This window comes from Nyctereutes procyonoides, unplaced genomic scaffold, assembly GCF_905146905.1.
Source record: "Nyctereutes procyonoides isolate TBG_1078 unplaced genomic scaffold, NYPRO_anot_genome, whole genome shotgun sequence".
In the NCBI taxonomy this organism is placed as follows: domain Eukaryota; kingdom Metazoa; phylum Chordata; class Mammalia; order Carnivora; family Canidae; genus Nyctereutes; species Nyctereutes procyonoides.
This window is the reverse complement of record NW_026575122.1, coordinates 17,870,990-17,897,922: the sequence shown is the minus strand read 5'-3', so window position 1 is coordinate 17,897,922 and position 26,933 is coordinate 17,870,990. Positions and strand designations below refer to the sequence as shown.

The 26,933-nt window shown below is 37.1% G+C and overlaps 1 protein-coding gene across 1 annotated transcript in view; it reads left to right on the top strand.

Annotated features, from left to right (window-relative positions):
- The window catches only part of ARHGAP10 (Rho GTPase activating protein 10), a 310,929-nt gene that overhangs the window by 242,917 nt on the left and 41,079 nt on the right, over nucleotides 1-26,933 (top strand). The window contains 1 exon segment of the mRNA XM_055336297.1: nucleotides 16,816-16,966. Coding sequence (XP_055192272.1) covers nucleotides 16,816-16,966 — 151 coding nt within the window.

Below are 26,933 nucleotides of genomic sequence, written 5' to 3'. Positions count from 1 at the left end.
GTGTATGGTGTAAGAAAGTGGTCCATTTTCATTATTTTGCATGTAATTTTCCAGTTTTCCCAACATTATATGTTGAGAGGACTTTTAACCATTGCATATTCTTGCCCCTTTTGTCATATATTAATTGACCATATAAGTGTGAGTTTATTTCTGGGCTCTCTATCTGTTCCATTGATATATGTGGCTAGTTTTGTGCCAGTGCAATAACATTTTGATTACAGCTTTGTAGTATATCTTAATATCTGGAATTGACGTACTTCCAGTTTTGTTCTCCTTTTTCAAGATTGCTTTGGCTACTTGGGGTCTTTTGGAGTTCCATACAAATTTTAGGATTACTTATCATGGTTCTGTGAAAAATGCTGTTGGTATTTTAATATGGATTGTATTAAATGTGTAGTTTGCTTTGGGTGGTATAGACATTTTAACAATATTTGTCCTCCCAATCTGTAAGGATGGATATCTTTCCATTAGTATCATTTTTGTTTTCTTTCAACAGTGTTTTATAGTTTTCAGAGTATAGGTCTTTCACCTCCTTGGTGGAGTTTATTCCTAGATATTTTATTATTTTTGGAGCAATTATAAATGGAATTGTTCTCTTAATTTCTCTTTTTGTGGCTTCATTACCAGTGTATAGAAATGCAGTGAATTTCTGTGTATTGATTTTGTATCCTATGACTATACTGAATTCATTTATCAGTTCTAGTATCTTTTTGGTGGAATCTTTTGGGTTTTTTACATATAGTATCACATCATCTGCAAATAGTGAAAATTTTGCTTCTTCCTTACCATTTTGGATGTCTTTTATTTCTTTTTCTTATCTGATTGCTATGGCTAGGACTTCCAATACTGTGTTGAATTAAAGAAGTGAGGATAGACATCCTTGTCTTGTTCTGATCTTAGGGGAAAAGCTCTCAGTTTTTCATCACTGAGGATGATGTTAACTGTGAGTTTTTCATATATGGTATATTCCCTCTAAACCTGCTTTTTGAGGGTCTTTATCAGGGAGGGATATTGTGCTTGTCAAATGCTTTTTTTGTATCTATGGAAATGATGATATGGTTTTTATCCTTTCTCTTGTTGATGTGATGTATCATGTTGATTGATTTGTGATTATTAAACCACTCTTGCATCCTAGACATAAATTCTACTTGATCATGACAAATGACTTTTATTTTTTTGTGAATGATTTTTTCAGTGTTTTGTTGGATCAATTTAGTAATATTTTGTTGAGGCTTTTTGCATCTGTATTCACCAGAGATACTATATAGTTCTCTTTTTTTAGTAATGTCTTTATTTGGTTTTGGTATCATGGTAATGCTGGCCTCAGAATTTGGAAGCTCTCCTTCCTCGTCTATTGTTTGGAATAGTTTGAGAACAGGAAGTATTAACTTTTCTTTAAATGTGTGGTAGCATTCACCTGTGAAACTGTCATGTTCTGGACTTGTTTGTTGGAAGTTTTTTGATTACTGATTCAGTTTCATAGGTGCTAATCAGTCTGTTCAAATTTTCTTCTTCCTGATTCAGTTTTGAGAGGTTATATGTTTCTAGGAATTTATCCACTTCTAGGTTATCCAATTTGTCGGCATATAATTTTCATAATATTCTCTAGTAATCCTTTGTATTTTTGTGGCATCAGTAATTATTTCTTCTCTTTCATTTCTGATTTAATTTATTTTAATCTTCTCTCTCTCTCTCTCTCTCTCTCTCTGAATCTGGCTAAAGCTTGATCAGTTTTGCTGATTTTTTTCAAGAATCATCTCCTGGTTTCATTGATCTGTTCTATTGTTTTTTCAGTTTCTGTTTTGCTTATTTTTGCTTTAGTATTTATTACTTCTTTCCTACTACTGTTTTTGGGTTTTGTTTGTTCTTTTTCTAGCTCCCTTAGGTGTAATGCTAGGTTTTTTTAAAATATATTTGAGATTTTTCTTGCTTCTTGAGGTAGGCCTGTATTGCTATAAACTTCCCTCTTGAAGAGCTTTTGTTGCATCCCCAAAGATTTTGGACTGCTGTTTTCATTTTCATTTGTCTCCTTGTGTTTTTTGATTTCCTCTTTGATTTCTTGGTTGATTTATTCATTGTTTAGTGGCATGTTATTTAACTTCCATATATTTGCTTTTTTCCCAGATTTTTTTCTTATTAATTTCTAGTTTCATAGCATTGTGGTCAGAAGAAAAAATGCATAGTGTGACTTTAGTCTTTGTGAATTTGTTAAGACTTGTTTTGTGGCCTAATATATGATCTGTTCTGTAGAATGTTCTGTGTGCATTTGAAAAGAATGTGTATTCTGCTGTTTTAGGATGGGATGTTCTGAATATATCTGTTAGATCCATATGGCCCAACGTGTCATGAAGCTACTGTTTCCTTGTTGATTTTCTATCTGGATGATCAGTCTTTCCATTGAAATAAGTGGGGTGTTAAAGTCCCCTATGACTACCAATTACTATGGATTATTTCCTTTATGATTGTCATTACCTGCTTTATGTATTTGGGTGCTCCCATTGTTATATTTGGATTGTTCACTTTATGATTATATAATGTCCTTTTTTCTCTCTTATTACACTCTTTGTTTTAAAGCCTATTTTGTCTGATACAAGTATTGCTACCCTGGCTTTCTTTTCACTTCCATTTGCATAACAACTGCTTTTCCATTCCTTCATTTTTTTTTTGAAGCTTTACTTTTATTCTTTTATAATAAATTTATTTTTTATTGGTGTTTACTTTGCCAACATACAGAATAACACCCAGTGCTCATCCCCTCAAGTGACCCCCTCAGTGCCCATCACCCATTCACCCCCACCCCCCGCCCTCCTCCCCTTCCACCACTTCTAGTTCGTTTCCCAGAGTTAGGAGTCTCTATGTTCTGTCTCCCTTTCTGATATTTCCCACACATTTCTTCTCCCTTCCCTTATAGTCCATTCCTTCATTTTCAACCAGCATGTGTTTTTAGGTCTGAAGTGATCTGTTGCAGACAGTATGGGTCTTGCTTTTTTATTTATTCTATCAGTCTGTGTCTTTTGATTGGTACATTTAGTCCATTTACATTTAAAGTAATTATTGATAGGTATTTATTTATTGCCATTATGTTACTTGTTTTATGGTTGTTTTTGTAGTTCTTCTCTGTTACTTGGTTCTCTTGCTCTCTTCTCTCAGAGTTTGTTGGGTTTTTTAGTGATATACTTGGATTCCTTTGTCTTTGTTTTTTGCATATCACTGGTTTTTGATTTGTGGTTACCATTAGGTTTGTGTATAACCACTTCTGCATATAGTAGTCTTTTTTAAGTTCATGGTTGCTGGGATGCCTGGGTGGCTCAGCAGTTGAGCGTCTGCCTTCAGCTCAGGGCATGATCCCAAAGTCTGGGATCAAGTCCCACATTGGCCTCCTTGCATGGAGCCTACTTCTCCCTCTGCCTGTGTCTCTGCCTCTCTCTCTGTGTGTCTCTCATGAATAAATAAATAAAATCTTAAAAAAAATGTTCATGGTTGCTAAGTTTGAACCCATTCTTTACTCTTCTTCCCCCATGCTTTAGGTGCATGATCATTCTTTACATTTTCTTGTTTTGAGAATCCCATGACTAATTTTTATTTTATTTTTTTCTAAAGATTCATTTATTTGAGAGAGAGAGCATAAGCACATATGAGAGGGGAGGGGCAGAGGGAGAGAAGTGGACTTGCCATTGAGCATGGAGGCCAATGTGTGGCTCATTCCCATGACCCTGAGATCATCACTTGAGCTGAAATCAATAGTCAGATGCTCAACTGAATGAGCCACCCAAGTTCCCCAGCCTTGACTAATTTTTATAAATATATTTAATTTTACTGCTTTTGTGTATCCTACTTTTCTTACTCCTACTTATGGTGTTTCCTTTCCACTCAGAGAGTCCCCTAAAGGGGACATTTCTTGAAGAGCCTGGTTTAGTGGCCATAAATTCCTTTAACTTTTGTTTGGGAAACTTTCTCTCTCCTTCTATTCTTTTTTTTTTTTTTTTTTTAGATTTTTTTAAAAATTTATTTATCGAGAGAGAGAGAGAGAGAGAGAGAGAGAGAGAGAGAGAGAGAGGCAGAGACACAGGCAGAGGGAGAAGCAGGCTTCATGCAGGGAGCCTGATGTGGGACCCAATCCCGGGTCTCCAGGACCAGGCCCTCGGCTGAAGGTGGCTCTAAACCGCTGAGCCACCTGGGCTACCCTCTCTCCTTCTATTCTGAATGATAACCTAGTTGGATAGAATATTCTTGGTTGCAGGTTTTTTCCTTTTAGTACTTTGAATATATTATGCCACTACCATCTGACCTGCAGAGTTTCTGCTGAAAAATCAACTAACAGCCTGTGTATATAACTAATTACTATGTGTATTGGTGTAGATCTCCTTGGGCTGATTTTGTTGGGTGCTCTCTGTGTCTCCTGGATCTAGATTTCTGTTTCTTTCCCCAGATTTGGGAAGTTTTCAGCTGTTATTTCTTCAAAAATTTTTCTGTCTCCTTTTCCCTTTCTTTTTTTCTAGGATCCCTATTATATGAATGCTATTACCTTTGATGGTATTGCTGAGTTCCCTTGTCTATTTTCATTTTTATTATTTTTTCTCTCTGCTGTTCACGTGGATTGCTTTCTATTACCCTGTCCCCCAGGTTGCTGATCCATTCTTCTGCTTACTCTAGTTTACCATTTATTCTCTTTAGTGTGTTTTTAATTTCACCTGTTGAGTTCTTCATCTCTGATTGGTTCTTCTATGTTTTCTGTATCTTTGTTGATGATTTCACTGATATCCTCTACTATTTTTTCAAGTATGACGAGTATCTTTATTATCATTATTTTAAATTCTCAGGCATATTATCTCCATTTTGCTTAGGTCTCTTGCTGTGATTTTCCTGTTCATTCATTTGGGACATATTCCCTTGTCTCCTCATTTTTTCTAGCTCTCTATGTTAGTTTCTATGTGTTGGGCAATTCAGTTATATCTCTTGTTCTTAAAAATAGTGGCTTATGAATGAGAGGTCATGTAGTGCCCTGCCTGCAGTACAATGTCTCCTGTTCACTAGAACCTGGCATTTCATGGGTATCTTCTATGTGTGTTACTTACATGCTACTGTTGTTGCTGATCTGGCTTTGTTCAATCCAGTCATGTGCCATGGCTTTCTTTGCCTGTTGTTGGCAGGGTTTGGTCCCTGTGTTGTTAGGGAGCCAGTCTGGGGCCATTTTAGGCTTGAATTCAGTCAGAGCATGTATTTGCCAGAGAAACAGTAGCACAGAACTGTAGAGTGCTTTTTCTGAGTTGTCCCCTATAAAGCTTTTTTGGGTGGGTATCTTCTGCAGTTAGACCTAATGTCTGCCCCTCAACCACTACTGGGGCTGCAGTTAGAATGATGTATCTGGTTATCCTCCCCTCTCCCTGGGGCAGGAGTCACTTTGGAGTGGTGCTGGCCACTGTTGGGGCTGTTTGCACAGTGCCAAAATCTTGGATGAGCTGCTCTGGATGGGCTGTGGCCAATGATTTATTGGAGAGGGTAGGGGCCTGATGACAGCAAGGTCCACACTAGTGTGCTATGGGGGAGGATCTGCAGCAGTTTGGGAAAATTCCTGCTGAGGCTGGCTGGGTTGTGGGGGAACATATCCACAGAAGTGTGGTGGGACAGGGGTGCTTTTAGCAAGCTAGGTAGAGAATGTTTGCCCTGCGCTGGTCCCTGCAGGTGTCTGTATAGCTAGGTTGGGAAGCAGGTTGGGTAAATGGTGCCATAAGCTCTTTTTTTTCTTGGAGATATCTTCCTAAGGATCCCTGCCCCCTCCAGCCTGTGCTCTGAGATTAGTAAATAAGTCACCTTCCTTTATACCCCAGGTGTTTTTCAGACTGCTGTTTCTATGCTGTATCTCAGCAGGGCTGTTTGTTGTGCTGTTTAATGATGGGAATTCAGTTTCCTCTCCCTCTTTAGCGCCCCAAGCCAAGCCCACTGATTTTTAAAGTGCCAGATGCTAAGCCCCATCAGGAACTTGTGAAGAAGCCCAGCCCCATTCAAAGCCAAATGTTATAGAGAGTCCGCTTCCCAGTGCGTGTTTCCCATGCCTGAGGTGTCTGGTGTGGGGTCTGGTTCTCTCCCTTCTCTGTGCCCACTGTGTCTCTTCCTGCAGACAGTCCTATGGGTCCATTTGCTCTTCGTTCCCTCTTTGGTGTAGCATCTTCTGTGCATTTAGTTGTGAGGAGTCTACTCTGCCAGTCTTTTGATCATTTTCTGGGTTATTTGCACTGATGGTGGGTGCTATTGAGTTGTAACCATGAGATGAAGTGAATTGATCCTATTACACCATCTTCCCTGGAAATTGAGACCAGTTGTTTTATAAAATTATCTTTATTTTAAATATTTCTTCATGATTAGATTCAGGTTATGTATCTTTGGGAGGTAAATGATGTTGATAATTGTAAGCAAATCAGCTGGGAAGTTTGAATGGCTGGGGGCTGGAATCCTCTGGGGGCTTCCATATTCACATCTGGTGCCTAGGCTGGGGTGATTCAGAGGCAAGGCTCCTCTGGGACTACTGAAGCATAGTTTCCTGCACAGGGTTCATCACCTAGCTTGTGTTTTCTCACAGAGCATGGCAGCCTAAGGGAGTGTCCTAGCCACCAAGAAAGGGACTGTAGGGCCTTTCATAATCTAGCATCCACAATCCTATTGCATCATTAATGCATATGCTATTGGTTGGCATGGTCAGGAACCTGCCCAGATTCAAGGGGAAGGGATATTGATGCCGCTCTTGATAGAAGAGTGTCAACAAATTTATGGTCATGTTTTAAAACTGTAGAGGTGACATCTGTCAGATTTTTTTAATCATAAAAACAGCTTTATTCCCTTTGTAATTAATGATGATCCATTAGGAAATAGCCCAAGAATATTTAGAATCCTATTCCACAGGAGACTTTTATCCTTTAGTGATAGCATGTATTGATCGCTCTTCAACATTTATGATTTGGGATTTATTTATTTATTTTGCAAAGTTTATTGAGCCATAGTTATTGAGCAGTAGTACAAAGCTTCTGAAGAGGGAGGGGATCTGAGAGGTTTGCCTTCTGATATGGGATTTAAATTACATAAAAATCTTAAACATAATATGCTCATCTCCCAGTAAATAAACATATAATGATGATAGACCCTGTTGGATTCTTGAATAATTCCTGTAACAAAGATAAGCATGACCCAATTTGATGGATACTGAACAATTTGTACAGATATAAGTTACAAGCACTTACTTATTAGAATGTCAACAGAAATACAGATGAAGTTCTGCTGTGTGTGGTTCTGTGGCTATTTTATCCTGACTATTCTTTCCTTTCACTTAAAGGAATGCGCTTAAGGCACAACTCATCATTCATCATATTTGGAAATATTTGTGTCAAAGCTGGTCCTAGAAGAAGTGAAATAAGTTGAGGGAGAGTCCTTTTGCACTTCAGGCACAGCTATAACTGACATGTAATCCAAGAATATAAGCAATAACCTTTTGAGCCTTATATTCGAAGGTGCAGAAACTAGGTAAAGATTATGCTTTCATCATATTTAAGTCTTATTAAAATGAATTGTGCAGTATATACTGAAGAAGACAGTATCAGGTACCAGTATGTGTGACTTCCACAGAGACTTGAGTTGGCAGGGTGAAGGTCTAAACACAGGGCTTCTTGGAATATTCTTAAAATTATGCAGGAGTATTTTCTAAATTCCTAATTAGAAACATTTCAAGGAGGTGAAATCTAGCTATATCCTAATGTGTTTAGAAATCAAATGTCACCCAAGGCTTATTCCTAACAAACGTGAATGGCAGAGGTCACCTCTCACATGTAATTAAGGACTGAATACTGAAAAATTTTAGAAGACTGAGATTTATATATTTTTGTAGTCATGTATTGATTTCTTTAGAATGAGACAAATGTTACATGGGATAAAATAGCTCTGAAGAATTGTCATTAAAATTTTAACGGAAATGTTTCTGTGTGTGAGATGATGAGTGGGTTTTTTTCTTCTTTAAAGAGTTTTTTTTTTTTTGAGTTTCTCAGAATTTCTATAAGGAATATGTGTGTTATCACTTCTGTAACATGAATAAATTGTACAGTTGACATTTGAGCAATAGGAGTTTGAACTGTGCAGGTCCACTTACAGATTTTTTTTAAGCTAAATACAGTACTATAAATGTATTTTCTCAAAATTTTCTTTAGCTTACTTTATTGTAAGAATACAGTGTATAACATGTACAACACACAAAATATGTGCTAATCAACTGTTTATGTTAGTAAAGACTCATGGTCAACAGTAGGCTATTAGCACTTAAGGATTTGGAAAGACAAAAGTTTTATGTGGATTTTTGATTGCATGGTGAAGGGGGGGAGGCCAAGCTTAAGGGTTGGCCTCCCCAGGGTGCCTCCCTAACCCTCAAATTATTCAAGGTCCAACTCTAATTTGAATAAAAAATTACCAATAAATGAAACCAAACTATTCTTATAAATTTAAAAATTGTTGATTTAATATGAAGGCTAGTAAACATTCCCTGACCATACCCTGCAGCTTCTCATAAAGGACCCCATTGACCACCTTCAAAACATGGTTTTGTTTTAGGCATTTAATTTTTATGAAAGTTAAAGTGGAGGGAAAATAAAAAGTCTGTTGCACTATTTCCTAAATATGTAGGCCATGCCTGAGGGCATACATACTTGAAAAAGGTTTCAGATGATTCTGATAAATATAGTCATATATATGTGCCTTCAGGAGATATTTTCTTCACTGTGATTAAAATTCACACATTTCCTTTGAGGGAACAAATAGATCTATGGCTTATTTTCTCTTTCCAGGGAATGGTCATTGTGGCCTACTCAAGTGACTATGGGTCATGGCTTGTATTCCAAAAAAAAGTTTCATTCACCTTGAAAATATCATAAAATGATGAGGCAGTACATTCTGAATGTGTTTACTTGTATTCAGTTTAAAGTGTCACAAGTATCATTGAAGGAGGGTCCTGCTTTTCATCATGGCTAGAGCTAGTACTGGGTTAGGGAGGCCTCTTCTTGTGGATTCCCAGAATGACCTTTGGGGACTGCAAGTGGTATACTTCCTGTGTTCTGATCCTCTGTGCTACTGTTCGGACCAAGTGATTTCTAAGGGAGCATTGAGTCCTACAAAGGTAAGGGGTGAAAAGGAACAAAAAAATTGGGGGCGAAGTAGTACACCAGAATTGGAGGAGGAGGAGAAAGAGAAAAAAGAAAGGAATATCCTGTATAGAGTATGCTTCATTGTTGATGTGGAGTATCTCTATTTCCTTAATGTTATTCTAGGCTTTTATTGCTGAAATGAAAACTTTTTTATTTGTACATGAGCAAAGGATACATTGATTGCAAAAAATAAAAATCTAGGTAGGCATCGGGTTTTTATTTAGTGAAGAACATTTGTTGACACTTGGGTTTTGAAAGTCAGTTACAGCTGTGTTTGGGAAAGTGTATTCTTCTGACTTGGGAAGGTGTATGCTTACGTCTCCCAGATGTTTGCAGGTGCAAATTGATAAAACTGCACCTGGAGTGTTTTTAAAGGTTTGCAAACCAGAAAACAACATTTTATAACTGGGAATATATGTTCACACCGTAAGTGTAAGAGTAGTGTAGCTTTGGCTTAGCCAGGAGAAGTTTACCTTATGAATTGATAGGGGAGATAGTTATTTAGTGAACCCATGAACATTTTCTTAATGCCATTTAGTTCCCAATATATCAGAGTTGTTATTCCCCCCGCCCCCCCCCCAGAGTTATCTCTGTCAGTTCTTGTTGAATGCTCAAAAAAACCAGGGCACTGATGTTGCTTCACAGTTAATGCCACTAAAAATACCCATGGTGTAGGGTAGGTAGTTCTGGGGTATGTTTCATGATATAAAGTCTGGTAAATAAAAGTTGTCATTTACTGAAATCTTTTTTTCTTCTTCTCATTTACTGAAATCTTGAAGTAAAAAAAACAGTCAATTATGTATTACTGTAGTGCATGGAGTGCTACTGACATCGATGAGGTATTCTCCATTAGGACTTGGGAAGGGGTCTGAAAATGTCTCTAGAATTTAAAGCTAAAAGCTTAGAAAGAATGAAACACAGCAACTCTAGCAATTTGAAAAATTCCAAAAAGTACACTTTTTCTTCCTCTTTTCTTTTCTTTTCTTTTCTTTTCTTTTTTCTTTTCTTTCTTTCTTTTCTTTTCTTTTTTCTTTTCTTTTCTTTCTTTCTTCTTTCTTTTCTTTTTTCTTTCTTTCTTTCTTCTTTCTTTCTTTCTTTCTTTCTTTCTTTCTTTCTTTCTTTCTTTCTTTCTTTCTTTTTCTTTCTTCTTTCTTTCTTTCCTTCATTGATTTAGATTTTTAAATTTATTTTTTTTGAGAGAGAGAGGGAGAAAGAATCTGAAGTGGACTCCACAGTGAGCACAGAGCCCGACTCCGGGCTCAATACCACAACCATGAGACCATGACCTGGGTCGAAACCAAGAGTCAGATGCTTAACCGACTGAGCCATCCAGATGCCCCAGTCTTTTTTTTTTTTTTTCCTTTTTTGGGAGTGGGTGGGTGTTGTAAACCAAAATTGAAGTTGTTTTTCAAAAAGCTCATGGTAAGTCAGAGCCACAGTGAAAGCCTAGGGCTGCAGTGAAAGCTGGAGCCTGTACGATGAACGGACTGGGACTGGGAATGTCTCCTGACCCCCCCCCCCCTCATTCTTCCTGGCTGCCTTTCCCTCTCTCCTCTGAGACATAGTGGAAGGGGCCTCATGCTGACAGGTAGCTGTGGGACTGTAAACAAAATCGTACAACATGATCCAATGTCAGCCTCACACATCTTCCTGTTGAGGCTTGCATCAGATAATGCATGTGAAAGCACTTGGAGGAACTGTGGCTATTATGGAAAATCTCCCCTGATGAGGAAGCAGATGCATAAAGAGCAGTCTGTTGGAAAGAAAGGATAAGAGCCAGCAAGATGGCATTGCGGTCTTGGTCTGGGAATAAAGCTTGAGTTTACCACTAACTAGTGGTATAAATATGAGCAAATCTTTAACCACAGGGGCCTCAGTTTTTTCAACTGTGAGATAAAGGTCTTTGGCTAAGTGATAAATAGGATACTTTTCAGCTCTGAAATTCTGGGTGTTATTGAACCAGAACAAATGTGAAGCCTTAGAATATTTCCAGCATCAAATCTAAACCCAACTGGTATTTCACTGTCAGTCTCTATTGTCAATTCTAGTTACATTTTCTGTAAAAGACCTGTATTTAGTCATGGGGTCAAGCTGATTCAAGGACAGACCGCTGGAAAATTTTCAGAGTTCTCTGTGTATTGCGCACACAGTAGCTAAATTCTGAAGTTATGTTGTAGACAAAAGATTTATGCTACCTTGGTGCCAACTTAGAGCCATACAACCTTAAGGTGATGAATGTTTGTCTCAACACACTATGGACTCTGAAGCTGAAAGCAATAGTTGGCCATTCTGTAGTTAAATATTGTGGAAAGAAGATTGGAAGTTTTATTTCTGTCCTTCTTTGTATGTTAAATGTTGACCAAGGGGAGTAGGCACTGATTTCCAACCTTCTTCTGGCTATACCTCTCTGTTTATGAGTAGTATAGTTAGGTGAGATATGCCATTATCAAAGGGGACATAGTGTGAATGGGGCTTAATGTGATTGGCTAATATTGGAGACCGGGCAGCAGAGTGACTGACACCTTCACACTGGAGTCAGGAAATCTGGGTTCAAATCATTGTAGGTCAGGCACTTATGTCAGACATATTTCAACTACCCAATCATTGCTACTATTATTATTCAAGATGATAGGAATATGCACACATATGGGTAATCTTCCTATTGCAGTTAAAGAATAGTGAATTCTTCTTTAGAAACATGTAAAAAAAATGCTCTCATCCCCCTTAATTTCCTTTAACCATATTATTAATTAATTTAGTTGAATCAAATGCTTTGCGTTCAAGTTGGATATTAAAGAAAAATCTTCAGAGACCATTTTGGTTTCCTGTTATCTTCAAAGCATTTCTAGCAGACATAGTCTGATCATTTCCATGTGTGGCCCCTGGTAGCAGAGCAGGAAGGACTTGGGGAGGTATTTATCTGTACGGCTGAGTCCCATGGGCATAAACATGCAGTTTGTTGAGTCTGAGGAATCTGTGGCTGAAAGATGGTGCTAGACTTGTGTTTGTGCTGACACCCAGGAGACCTGAATACTCACTTACTTACCTGACACACTTACGTGCAGAGTTTTGTTTTTTGTCGTTGGATTGTCTGGTTTGAGTTTTTCTGTGTTGTAAAATACGTAGGTGCAGTGAAGAAACTTTCTACCCTGAAAAACTTTTGAGTAAACTTGATCTTTTAGTATTGTCTCAGATGACTTCACCTGCCCTACAGTGAAGGTAGCCTGATGCCAGGGAAGTTAGAAGCATCCAAAGATTTTGGAAAGAGACCCAGGCAGTAAAGGAATTTGCATCCATGCTGTGGTTCTAAATTGGGAAGTCAATGTTACAGTTAAAGATGACACACAACTTGGCCACATAGAACAAGATAAGCAGAATTGTAACTTCTCAAAACAGATGGCCAGAAAACAGGTCAAAACTTTCAAAGTAAACAGTTTACTGTTTCTTCTTCTCCTAAGTTTAAAAAAGAATATTTTAAAAAAGTTGGTTCTAGTGTTTCAGAGAGAACCATGAAAGCATAGCTTTGTAGTTTAAAAAACAAAAAAAAAACTGAGTACTTGAGGCTAGTGCCTTGGCAAACAAGATAGATACACATGAAAGGTAATGTGTTCTTGTAACATCTTGGAGGATGTAGCACTATGATAGTGAGTCTTAGGTAGATAAATCTCTTATATAGGTAATCTGAGATTATACAATATCCAGTTTTACTCTTTTTAAACAGATATAGAACAGTATAGTTGGTGATTCCCCCCCCAAAATTAAATTTAGTTTGTTTTTTAAACTGATGACAGGGTCTTTGGAATCAGAGCTGAGAGGGAAGATACCAACTCTACCAGTTTCAAACTTGAGACTTGGATTAATTATTTAATCTTTGAGTGTTTATCATTTTAAAATGTGGGGAACAATGCTTCCCTCAAAAGTTGTGAGAATATTGAAGAGAAAGCCTACAACCTAGTAGGTGTTTTTTAAATGTGAAATGTATTCAATGAAAAAGGAAGTAATTTAAATCCCAGATTTTAGTGAAGTGCACACATAATTATGTGATTCTAGCTGACTTGGAAATTTTAATAATGGGCTCTATTTGTTTCTTCCCTTCTGCCCATTGCTTGACGAGATTTTTCCATAAATATTTTAGAATCCTAGTGTTTAAGAATAACTAAACAGTGAATTTGAGGAATATTCAAGACCTGAAGAAATTAGTGCCATCTCAAAATGGTGGTTGAGCCCGGTAGTGAGGGTCTCAATCTATTTTTATTGTCATTACTTACTATATGTGATCGTATTACAAATATCATCAGCTCTCATTTATTTCTGATTACTATGGGCCAACTGCTGTAGTAAATGCTTATAAACATCTTCTCATTTAATCCCTGTAATAACATGAGACCTAGTTGTTATAGCCCTTAAACAGATGAGAAAGCGAGGTACCTTGTTTTAAGGAATAGCTCTAAACTTCCACAGCTGAGAAGACTTAAAAGCTAGGGTAATGTCTTTGCAAGTTAGCAAATGTGCTTTGGTACTCCCTAATTCAGATAATAGGTTAATTCTTTAAATTGTTAATAATACAACATGGAGTTTATTGAGGGAGTGGATTGTATTTAGAATCTTTGAGATATTTTACTCTAATTAGGATTTGGGCAGGTCCAAGGAAATGATTGTGTATGTTCAGTGCCAGTTTTTCTGAAATAATTTTTCTGGTATTTTGGTTTTCACTTTGGTTTATCCAACAAAATTATAGAGTGCTGTATAATGATTGTCCGAACGGGTATTTTTCAGCCTTGGCTACACAGAAGAATCACCTGGAAGCTTTAAAATGCATATCACGGCAGCCCAGGTGGCTCAGTGGTTTAGTTTAGTGTTGCCTTCGCCTTCAGCCCAAGGCATGATCCTGGAGACCTAGGATCAAGTCCCACGTCAGGCTTCCTGCATGGAGCCTGTATCTCTGCCTCTCTTTCTTTCTGTATCCCATGAATAAATAAATAAAATCTTAAAAAACATAAAATGCAAATCAAAGAAAAACAAAACAAACCAGATGTAATTTCTCCCCAGTTTTATTTAGATTTAACTGGCATACACTATTTATATTAGTTTAAGGTGTATAGTATAATGATTTTATATATATATATATATATATATATATATATATATATATATATAGTAATGATTACCATGGTAAGCTTGGTTAACACCCATCACCTCCCATACTTAAAATTTTTTAGTTTCTTGTGATGAGAACTTTTAAGGCTTATTCTCTTAATAGCTTTCAAATATGCAGTACAGTGTTGTTAACTATAGTTACTGTGCTGTACATTATATCCCCCGAACTTTATTTGTCTTATACCTGGAAGAAATTTGTACCTTTTGATCACTTTCATCCATTTTCTCTCTATCCCCATCCCCCTGTCTCTGGCAACCACCAATCTGTCCTATTTCTAGGAGTTAGGTTTTTGTTTTTTGTTTTTGTTTTTGTTTTTTTTTTTTGATTCCTCATATAAATGAGATCATAAAGTATTTGTGTTCTCTGTCAGATTTCACTTAGCATAATGCCTTCAGTGTCCATCCATGTTGCCACATGTGGCAAGATATCCTTGCCTTTTTATGGCTGAATAATATTCTCTCAGGTATTCTGATGTAAACTAAACATTGTCATAAATTATTCTGGAGCCTTCTGGAGGCTCAGTCCTGTGATGTCTCAGCTCATTCCCCCGAGAGCATTGGAGTCACACTCCCAGGTCCCGTCTTGCTTGGTGGTTGGGCTTTGTAGACTCCTGGCTGCTCCCACAACTCACCATCCCCCACACACCTACCCATCCTCTTACCCTGAGGTGTGTGGAGGGAACAACAGTGTGGCTTTTTTTTTTTTTTTTTAAACAGTGTGGCTCTTAAAGAAAAATCTGTTCAGAAGGTTATCAGCTGTCCAGCATCAGTTCTGGGTATGTAACTTTCCCATTGTTTATTTAGGCTTTGGAATATATTGGCCCTGTGTATTGTTTGGTTTCCTATTTCAGTACCGTCCCAGAGGCATTTCCTATATTTGTAAAGATCAAACATAGGTAAATCAAGAGGCTATTCCAAAAGTTGGTCACACACCTGTGCTCTTTTCTTTCAGTGGGAGAAAGTTTTCCATATTTTCTTCTCTCCCTCGCATTGCATTACTCTTCTCAGCCTAACTTCTCTCCTGTTCCCACTGCCCCACAACCTTCTTTCATTTTTACAGCGACAGATGGTAATAAATCCAGCTGTGGACAATAGTTTAGGCAGCAGAGGATTTTTTTTTTTTTGAGGCAGATAAGCAGTTTGCTATTTGCCAGAGTGTACTTATTGGAACACAGAATCTATGGAAATATGGTATTAGCAGGTTACCAGTTGGAGCACTAAATTAAATTTTCCCCAGCAAATATTTGTCCAGAGTAATTTAAATCATTTTGTATTCCGTTTACACATGAGGGGGCAGTATGATACTATAAAGCAAAGGCTCTGTTGAAATTGTCTATTTTTATTGGTATATAATAGTTTTTTAGGTGACAACTTTTAGACTCTGTGATGATAACTCTGACATGGTTGTTAGTTGTTAATGTGATACGTGTATGTGATACCCTCATTCGTATACTCAGGTCACGCGCCTGTTTTTATTTAAATGCGTAAATAGTCATTTCCTTGTGGCAGTGGGGCTTTCCCACAGTGCCTTTTACTGTGAATTGTATATTTATGTTTTGTTTAATGCTAGCTAGCTTTCTTCTTGTTTTCCTGCTTTTACTTGGGGCACATCATCCCTCTTGGAGATGCAGTGTCTATTAGGTGGATGTGTCTAAATATTTTATTTTATGACTTCATTGAAGACTGAAGTGTCTGCTTCTGAACTCAGGCCTTGGCAGCTGTGGAAGGTCTATTTTAAATCACCTCTGCATGACATGCTTCCCTTTATGGCATAGATTGCTTTTCTCAAAAGAAAAAAATTGCTAAGCAAAGAAGCAGCACATTTTAATTAATGTTATTATTGTTGATGTATGAGCGACATGGTAGGTAATCAAGGTGCTAGTATTCTATGTCTCCTAAATGGAAGGGAAATTATTAAAAGAAGTTGGAGGGTATTAATAGATAAAATCTATAAAGCAGATTTATGGAAAACGTACATGGGAATCTGAAAGGTAATTTCATAAGCATAAGCTATTTTTAAATGTGTAAAGAATATTTGCAGTCATATGTTTCTGTTTATGTAGTTTGAAAAAAATTGAGACCAGCATTTGGCATAAATATAACCCTGTACAAAATTTAATGGGATATTTACTTTTAATGTTTTATCCTGGCTACTTTCTTTGTGGAGGAATAGCTGTGGCATTGTTTACACCTGGTAAAGATAATTATATGTATTTAGTTTGGAAATGAATTTATTTTGAAATGTAATGATTGGATGTTGCTTTTACTTAATTTTAATGGGAAATTTTATTTTGAAATCTTCTGTTAAAAAAATAAATGAAAGGCTTATGACCTGTACCCAAAATTTGAAGGAATGGATTTTTGGCTCCAGCCTGTTTTGGATGAACTCCAAATCAAATGTTGTTTGATACTGGTTCACTATTGCAACACACAGGTTTCTGTTCATGGGAAATGATCAATGACCTTTATGCTTTGATGGCAGATTTTTAGGACCCTGCCTGATGCCACATTCCCAGAGCCAATCCCCCTATCAACATCACCCCCAAATGCTCCACCAAGGCAATCGAAGAGACAAGGCCAGAGGACTAAGAGACCCGTGGCTGTATATAATCTTTGTCTTGAGCTAGAGGATGGTAAGTTGTTAATTATGTTTTTCTGCTTCATAGCATGCCGAGAGTATGGTATATCATATGTCCGCAAGGGAGGGCCATAGTTTTCCTTTCCTTTGTGTTTCGATTTTTTTAAAGATGATAATTCTTAAAATTAACAAGGAGGGTAAAGCTTTCTTGTCAGAGAGAGAATGCAAGTTTCAGGTTTGTGTTTGTATCTGTTATGCATGTTTCTTTTTTTATTTTTAAAAGACAGCTTAAATTTCTTTTTTTGGGAGACTTGTGTGACCTCCTGTGAGGTTATATAACTCTGAGACAAATGGAAGGGGAACTAAAATTAAAGCAGATCTTTTGAGAGGAGCTGATAGTCTAACGTTAAATGCACCTAGATTAGAGGCATGGTTTTCTGTTGCACTAGAGTTTAGAGCTCCTGCATCTCACTTGGCCCATTTTTCTGACTTCTTTGTGAGGTCAGCATCACCTCATACAGCAGGGGTGGCAAAGCGGACCTGCCATTTTGGTGAGGGGCAGGCGACAGTGGAACTCTGGCAAATAGAAGATCTCCCCTCCCATGCTCGCTGCCATGTTCCAGTTACTTGTCTTGCGGCCACATTGTCTCCATATTGCCAGATTGCCTCGTTTTTTAAAGAGAGCTTGGAAATTTGAAATTTAAACACTGATCTCTACGAAACAAGACGGTGCCGTGTAGAAGTCACTGGTTGCCAGTTTGTAATCACATACTTATTGGTGTGAAGAGTAAGATGATCCTGGTCTCAGAACCTCCCTTTTTAGTAGGCATGTCTGAAATTTTGAACCTCTCACTGTTAGACTCATACTTGTTGAGGACATTTCCTGAATTTGAAATTCATCTTCATTCTTCTTATCCTTCCCCTGCTCCTTTTTTTTTTTTTTTTTGTATCTTCCATCTATTATCCTTTCAAACTACCAAAGTTATTTTGGTTTGAACTATGAGGCAATTGTCAGAGGGAGGAAGGGAATGCAGACAGAAGCAAATATAGTACCTTCATCATAAGGAGCTATATAGTCAAATGTCCAGCTAGTTAATATCCAGAGATCCATTTAAGTGAGTGACAACTGACTTGGGAGTCTCTACAAGAGGACTCAGAATGCTTCCTGTAATAACATGGGGGTCTAAGGTGTGCTGGTATTCTTTTACATTGTTTAAGACATGCATCATATGACACAACTATTAGTTTTATAGTCAGATCCTTACTTTCCAGAGGAAGAGCATGAATCATTAAAATCAACTTATAATTTCAGAGCTTCCTTTTAGACATCAGTTTCAACTTTTGATCCCACCTAACTTTTTTGTTCTCTTTTTTTCTCACCTTCACTCTCTCAACAGAGTTGCTAATAAGGAGTAAAACTGACTGGTTTGAATTGCACCTTTTCTTGTATCTCACTTGTCCTCTGGTGGAAGTGTTAATAAATAGTGAAAGAGCTAATGTTGGGAAGTAGGAAGAGAAAAAGAAGTCAGGGAGATACAAAATAATATCTACATTGGATCATTGGCCCTTGACAAAACTGAATTGGCTATATTTCATAAAGGAAATGACCAGAGGGACTGTTTGTCTCAGAATCACATCTACTTTTTTGGTATTTTTAAGGAATTAAATAATAATATCCTATCTATATACATGGCATACTGATCTTTTGATCATTGGGTTACTAAGTGATTATTAATGGGTAAGAAGTTGCTGAAGTGGTGTTTGGCACATCTTTTATGGGAATGCTCAAGATGATACATAATCATGGCTTTCCTCGTTTTTAGGTCATATAATAATTCTTAATTATTTTATTATAAGGGAAAAACATTGTGAAATATTCAATTCCTTTAGTCTGTTTTTATATTCATTATTTATATGAGGTTTTATTCTACCTTTTGTATTTTATAACTTTACATTAATCTTTCTTGATTGCAGCCTTGGAATTTGTTGTTGGTGTTGCAAGTTGTCAGAATCAGGAAAGTCCATGATTTTGTTGCATAGTGATTTTATTTTATCTTAGAGGTCATAAGATAAAACAATTGAAAACTATTATTTATCCCTCCACCCCCCATTATTTGTAGCTAAGCTTTAGTGAAACTCAAGTCATGTGAAAAAGAATTATTTCAGAGAGAACAAAATTGGGTCTACGTACTGCATTTTCCAAAAAAAATGTGAGTAGGAGATAAATAAAGAGAACATCTTTTGAAAGGAAGCATATAGGGAAAGGTTACTGAAAAACTGTGTTATTGACTATCACTTAGCATATTGAAAACTCTGCCCTCTTCCAGGAAAAAAGTCTATTCTTGCCATTAAGACTTAATTTTTTTTTTCAGTAGCCTGAGTTCTGTAATTTTCAACTCAAGGATTTTTAAAAGTTTAGTCTTTTTTTTTTTTTTTTGTATTTTTCTTATCAATGTTAGTAGTCACCTGCTATGTTTCTCTAGGTTTAGTTAAGGTATGCATTACAGCCAACTTTGGTGGATTATTTTTCCCAATATTGTAGCTTATATGAATCTGATAGAAAATTTAAATGCAAAAACACTCTCTCTCCCATTTATGCACTGTAGTATAAATTAATTTTGGCTTAATGAAACCCAGGGCAAATAGTTTTTGTTTAAATTTAGGTGTATTATCTGCCAAGATTCAAGAAACTAGATTGGATAACTGGAGATTTTCTTCAGACCTATGATTTGGTCACAGATTTGGTGTTTGAGTTAAGTCATTTGTAGTATGTTATTTCTTCTTCTGCATTGAGTAGGGTATGAAACTGTGTGATATACTAAATAGCCAACCCTGGAAAATGGCCAGAATTGGCTTCAATTTAACATCAGGCAGATCAAAAAGTCATTATTAACAAAGAGTCAGCAAGCCTGTTACATGAGCTGAAGTAGGATAGGTCTGGAAGCAGAGAATCCAAGCTGGTGCAAAATGAGAGTGAAACCCTCTGCTATTAGACATGATTTTTATTATGGTATGTTCAACCCACCCCCATCCCAATTGAGAGATGACCAGTTTAATTAAAGACACCTAGTATCTTTGTTAAAGACTTTAATTGGCTTTGGCACATTTAGCCATACTGTATACACAATGCTCATTATTTTTCTTTGTAATATATGATTAAATGATATTAAACTTACTATTTGCAAAAGACTTTAAAATTCCAGCTAGTTGCTTAAGAATCTTTGTTGTTGGTTAATATGAACTGAAATGCATATAGTTTCTGGCTAGATTTCTTTAAATAGAGCAGCTATTAAATCTTTACTAGAATTCTTATCTTTATTTTGTAGAAACCATATTGTTCACTTTCATATAGCATTTAATAATCTCACAAACTTCAAAGTTGAGTAGATTTGGCTAAGTCTGTTGTGAAATAGCAAAATATGAGGTAGGCTGGAAAGTGCTAAAAGGAAAACTAAAAATCAGAGATCTGCGTTCATTCTCCAATTATCTGTGTGTTTTTATTTTCTTAGAATTAGTAATAAGGTAACTCCATACAAGTTCAGTATATAATGTATGTTCCTTTTCTCTTGCCAGCTCTGTATTTATGTTCTTACTTCCTCTTATATAAAGAGAGACTGTTGTCTTTTTCTTTCTTTCTTTCTTTCTTTCTTTCTTTCTTTCTTTCTTTCTTTCTTTCTTTCTTTCTTTTCTTTCCTTTTTCTTTCTTTCTTTCCTTCCTTCCTTCCTTCCTTTCTTTTTTTCTTTCTTTCTTTTTCTTTTCTTTTCTTTTCTTTCTCTTTTCTTTCTTATCCCAGGCAGACTCCCCTCTGAGTGCTGAGCCTGATGTGATGTGAGGCTTGATCTCACGACCCTGAGATCACTGCCTGAGCAGAAATCAGTAGTCAGACTCTCAACCAACTGAGCTACTGTTGTTTTTGTTGTAATTCTCCCCAATACAAGGAAGGTTCATGAAACTATATGAGATATATTCTTTGTTATTTTTACTCAAGGCAATAGACAAATTTTAAAGGTTTGGGGAGTGGGAGAGAAGATTACTGTCATTTAATTTTGACTAAGCTCTCTCTTTATGTTACTTGTAAACAGAACTAGGCATTCACAGGACAAGTTTTTATTTGTATCTTCTTGGGTAGTTAGGTATGCTGTGCCCATCTTCTTTTGTATATGATATAGCAGTTGACTTGTTTAGGCAACTTAAAAAATACAATTTATAGCAAGTTGAAAACAGAATCATCTTGCAAGCCAGTTGGTAAGATTTAATATTATAGAGTAGATCTTACTTGAGTATCGTTGGGTTGGCACTTTCACACTTGGATCCTGGATGTGCTAAGTGCAGCACATTTTGTTGAACATGTGTTATTGTAGTCCTACAGTGTGACAAGGATGCAGAGCCTTCTAAGCAAAAAGTGAAAATGTAACTGTTGAAAGGGAGATAGATAAACAGTGAAGCATGAATATTTCCCTTCTGTTCTAAGGAGGAACATACTGTGACATGGATCAGTCTCTAAAATCGGAGTAGACAAATATGTCATATATAGATGTCCTTTCAGCCTAAATGATACCAAGTTAGATTTTTAAATGATTACCTAACATTTAAATGTCCCCTATATCAGAGTAATGCTAATGAGATAAATTAGCCACCTTAGGTATGTCAAAAAAATCTTGTTGAATAATGAAGCAGAAGCAAGAGAATAGAACTAAAAAGTAGGCTAGTGTAGGGTCTTTTGAAATGTAGATTTTTAGACCTAAAATATGGAATGCTTCTGGCAGTTTGGAGTTTTTCTGCCTCTATCATTTATTTATTAGTGATTATTCTCTTACTGGATACCAAAATCAGAATTATACTGCATATTTATTTTTTTAAGATTTTATTTATTTATTTATTTATTTATTTATTTATTTATTTATTTATTTATTTATTTATTTGAGAGAGAGAGAGCGAGCACAAGAGTGTGCATGCATGAGCGGAGAGGAAAGGCAGAGAGTTTGGGAGAAGCAGGCTCCCCTGCTCATGATGTGGGGCTTGATCCCAGGAACCTTGGATCATGACCTGAGCTAAAGACAGGTGCTTAACCAACTGACTCACCCATGTGCCCCTATACTTTATATCTATTAAAGAGCTTTTATAGACTCCTCATGTCACACATGGTTTCTATTTCAAGGAGTTGATATTCTACTCTCCTTCTGTCACTAGTGAAATAATGAAACAGCATGTCAGAAAGTATCCATTGTTGGACTGTTGGCTGTGCAGGCTCTGGGGATGGCAACTCCAGGGCTGCAGGAGGTGGGGAAAGTTTGTTGGTTTCCTTGAGTATAGCCATTTTGGCAGTTGGATGGGGAATGTTTTCAGGTGAGGGGAATGGCTTGAATGAAGGCATGGCAGCAAAACTGAGCAAAAACAAGGCAGGGGGTAAGAAGGAGGCTATCTTGATCAGAAGAGGGCACGAATGAAGGGCAGTGATAGGTGGCCCTGATGAGATGCTGCCAACCCTGGCAAAGTCAGCCTAAGGAATGAACAGGTAGTTAGAAGTCTGGGCTGAGGAATCTGTATTCTGACTCCACTCATGGGCAAATAGCTTACCCTCTCTAAATCTGTTTTATTAACTACAAAATAGGAGTTATAATGTCTACTACTGAGGATGGTTGAGAAGGTTTAGGTGGTTAATATACTTAATATAGTGTCTGGCATATGGCAAACACTCAAATATTAGCTTCTGCTGTTCAGTGTTATTATTAAAGGCAGAGAAAGGTGCCTTATATTTAGAATGATAAGAGAAATTACTGTTTTTTTCAGCAAGGGAGAAGAGTTGTAACATGGAAAATAATATTGAAAGAAGTTTAACATGACTTAATCTGTCTATAGGAATCAGGAAGGCCATGGCAAAGTCTGGTTAAGTAGTTTAGGCTTAGGTTGATGTGGTCTTGAACCAGCACTAGGAATGAAGATAGATCTGGGAGAGATGTTCAAGCACCTTGTAGGAACTTCTTAACAGACTCCATGTGGAGAATGAAGGCAGATAATCAAAATGAGGTCTTCAGCCACATTTTAGGCTCATAGATAAATGTATCATTGTATATATGTCTTAGTTTTTGCCTTGAGGGTCTTTTTATTTTTAATATTTAGGCCACCATTCCATCATGAGGAAGGAAATATCTCATTTTGTTAGAGTCTTCAGTACACATTGCTGTATGTAACTGCTTTGGGAAGTAGGTTTGGTAAAAATAGTGTAAAATGTATTAGTATAAATAGTGTATATGTTAAATCAGTTTCCATATTGACTATGGAAAGTCATTATGAAGAAAATATTAAAATTTTCTTAAGATTTTAAGGAAAATATATTTTAAAGATTTTATTTATTTGAGAGACAAAGCGAGCAAGAGAGCACAAGCAGGGGGAACAGCAGAGGGAGAGGGAGAAGCAGACTCTCCACCGAGCAGGGAGCTGGATACAGGGTTCCATCCCAGGACCTTGGGATCATGACCTGAGCTGAAGGCAGATGCTCAATCGACTGAGCCATCTAGGCACCCCAAGAAGAAATACTAAATAATACTCAGTATGACGTCTTCTTAGAGAAAGAATAATCTTTAATTGTGAACGATAGTTCATTTTCTCCCTACTTTACCTCACAGACAAATATCCCCATTCATTCATAGGCTGGGAGGGTAAAGAATGGGAGGCAACCACTCTACTAAAAGACACTCGTTTCAGTAGATGTCAAGGGGAGATAGCTGACAGTCATGGCAGCTATGTACTCTCTAATCTCAGTTCCTAAGGAACTGAGAAATTCCTTTATGAAAATCTTTAGAAATTGCATTCATGAAAACATGCTTTTGTAAGTGAATTATAACTGCTCTGTCCTCCCCAAAATGTTAAGAAGAACCACTGTAAAACCATTGTTGATGTGAATTTTCAGTGACATTCTACAGCTATTGACGTTTTCTTGTAGAGTATCTGATCCACTTGACACAGAATTATAACCAACCTTAGTAACTGAGCACAAACAGATCTTTGGCTCAAGCTTGGCAATCTTCTCCTGATTCTTATCATCTTTTGGGCATGACATTTCATGGATAGATTCTGGATAATAACTTCCTGAGTGCCAGGGCCTCTTGCCATCTCTCCAGAGCAATGTTATGATTCCCTGACATGGAATTACTATATTGTGAAGTTAAATCTAAGACCAGGCTTGAATCAGTGACAGTATATGTAGACAGATTATTTCTTAACTCACTTTTACAATGATGAGATCAATGGGTTGGAAAAGGGAGCCAGAAATTTCAGGGCTGTAATTGAGTTGTGGCGTGCCCATAAATCATGCAAGCTGCCTCCCCTGCATTGGCGTCTCCCCAGAAACCTCCCAGAAGCTCAGCCCCCCTAATGTTAGTGACAAAGCACACGGCAACTTCTTATATGACTTCCTATATAATCTTAACTATGCTTCTGTGTGGGATGAACATTTCCCCTTTTCTCTGGAGGGAAAAAGCTTATTTAATGCCTTCAAAAAATACATAGCCGCTTCTGTGGTGAAAATAAGTTCATGGCAGGTAACTAGAATTTATAGAAGGGAGAAAAATTCTTTAAAACTGTCTCCCCGTGGTGTGGAGTTTTTTTTTTCCACTTCTAATAGCTTTTATTTTAATTTCTAGTTCTGAATTCAAGCAGCTGTCATTCTCTTTATAGCCCTTTTTGAAACTCCTACAGCGTAGGAGGTAGCCGGGCTGTCTAAGAAACATCTTTTCAAACCAACCAAAGTATTGTTTATCCTGAATGAAATAGAATTTTTAAGGCTGTCAAGAGTGAGTGATTTGAAACGTTTTCTTTGATAGCCAGGAAGATGAGCATAAATCTTGAAGGGGGGAAGGTATTATCTCAATGTGGCCAATTCCAAGTAACTTCTCTTACTCAGAAAACTCTTTTGGACCATGATAAAAATTACCACCAAGTAAGGGCATTGTGTACAATTAATATAACAAAACAAACCTGTGACAGCTCAGTTTAACTACTGAATCCTTACCAGCAATTGAGGAAAGAAAAAGAATGTGAGATTGAGTCAACAGTGGAGAATATTTCTATAACTAATCATCTCTAGTTGCCTTTCTGAACTTTGAGTTGCAGCTCTGCAGTGTTGTTTCCTTTGAGGGCTCATTCTGCTTTCCATGGCATTGCTGTGTACTTTCTGTGCAATATCTGGAAGGAGTCCGGTGTCACCCTTGGGTGAAAAAAAAACTTCAAACCTATTAAAATGAATTCTTGGGCTGACATTTTGCATATACTAATATTCGCTTTCTAAAATCAGCAGCATGACTTTTTGAGCTTCGAATGTGATTATGGTCATGATTTTATTTTTCTTTTCAGGTTAGAAGAGAATAGTGTTTATTTAAGTCCTTGTTTATTATCTTAGTTATTTTTAAGGTATGCTCTTTTTCTTAAAAAATTTAATAGTTAATTCAAGGACAAGAAACAGAATTTGGAGGATGATAATGGTGAAGTTACATAAACCATATTATATCCCAGACACTGTTTTTAGTGATGTTTCTTAGATAATAGATAACCCTCAGAACCATCTGAGGGGTAAGATTATTGTCCCTATTTTAAGGTTCAAGAAACTGAGGCCCAGAGGTCAGTAAGTCAACCAAGACTTACAGCTGGCCAGTGCAAACCCAGGACTGAAGCAGTGAGATCCCACAGTCTGGCCCCTTCGCACCCTGCTGGCATGCTGAACACAAGTGCTCAGGGCGAGCTTCTCTTCCCCTGAGTCAACACACATGGCCTTTTTCCCTTTGAGTCTTTTTAGAGATACTCTGTGCATTTCAAACAGTCAATTTATACTTTTTTTAATTTTAGGAATGATTCTTAGTTTTTCCATTAAAAAAAAAAGTGCGTAGTTTTCTTGTACTGGATTTAGAGTAAAGGTCTTGATGAAGGAGATAAAGGAGAAGAAAGATCCAGAGATGTGTATGGTTTTATTTATTTATTTATTTATTTATTTATTTATTTATTTATTTATTTATTTTATTTATGAGAGAAAGAGAGAGAGAGAGAGAGAGAGGCAGAGACACAGGCAGAGGGAGAAGCAGGCTCCATGCATGGAGCCCAATGTGGGACTCGATCTTGGTCTCCAGGATCATACCCTGGGCTGAAGGCGGCGCTAAACCACTGAGCCACCCAGGCTGCCCATGTGTATAGTTTTAAATCTTGCACAATGCACTGTGGCAGAAATGGGCTTTCCAAAAATTAAATGAAATAAAATGAAATGAAACGGAAAAAAAAGATTGGGGAGGGGGACACCTAGGTGGTTCAGTTGGTTAAGCATCTACTCTTGATTTCGGCTCAGGGTTGTGAGATCAGGCCCTGTGTTGGGCTCTGCACTGGGTGTGGAGTCTACTTAAGATTTTCTGTCTCCCTCTGCCCCCTACCGCCAGCTTGCTTACTTGCTTACTCACTCTCTCCAAAAATAGGGGAAAGAATTAGGCTCTCAAAAGGAAAGGGGATGTCCTTTTTTTTTTTTTTTTATGGGAAAGAGGGAGGGAGAAACACTTATTTTATTTCAGTGATATATTTGTTTTATTGTGGCTTATGCAACCATTTATGTAAATGGACAAACACCTGATCTTATGTTAGCTGTAATGCGGATATCTCAGGTACCCTATGCTTCAGCAGGTTGTCAGAGATGTGGAAAGGGAGTGTAATCAGCAATGTGATGTTGCCTGAATATACTGGATTTTGCTGGTATTTTTTCCTTCCTTTTATTAAAAAAAATAAAAATAAATAGATAATTATGTTCCCTGGTTGGAAACACAAAAAAGTCTACAGTGATGTAGTGAAAAACCTCCATTCCGCCCCATCAGCTCGGTTCCCATACCCTGTAGCTTCTGCACAGTTGACCTGTAATCACTGATGGTAATGGCTTGAGTCATATGAAAGTGCCATCTTTTGGTTCCAAAGTTATCTAATATCAGCAATTTCAAAATAATTTTTTCATTTAGTAGGTCAAAAATATGCAAGCCATCAGAAATTTCATGTA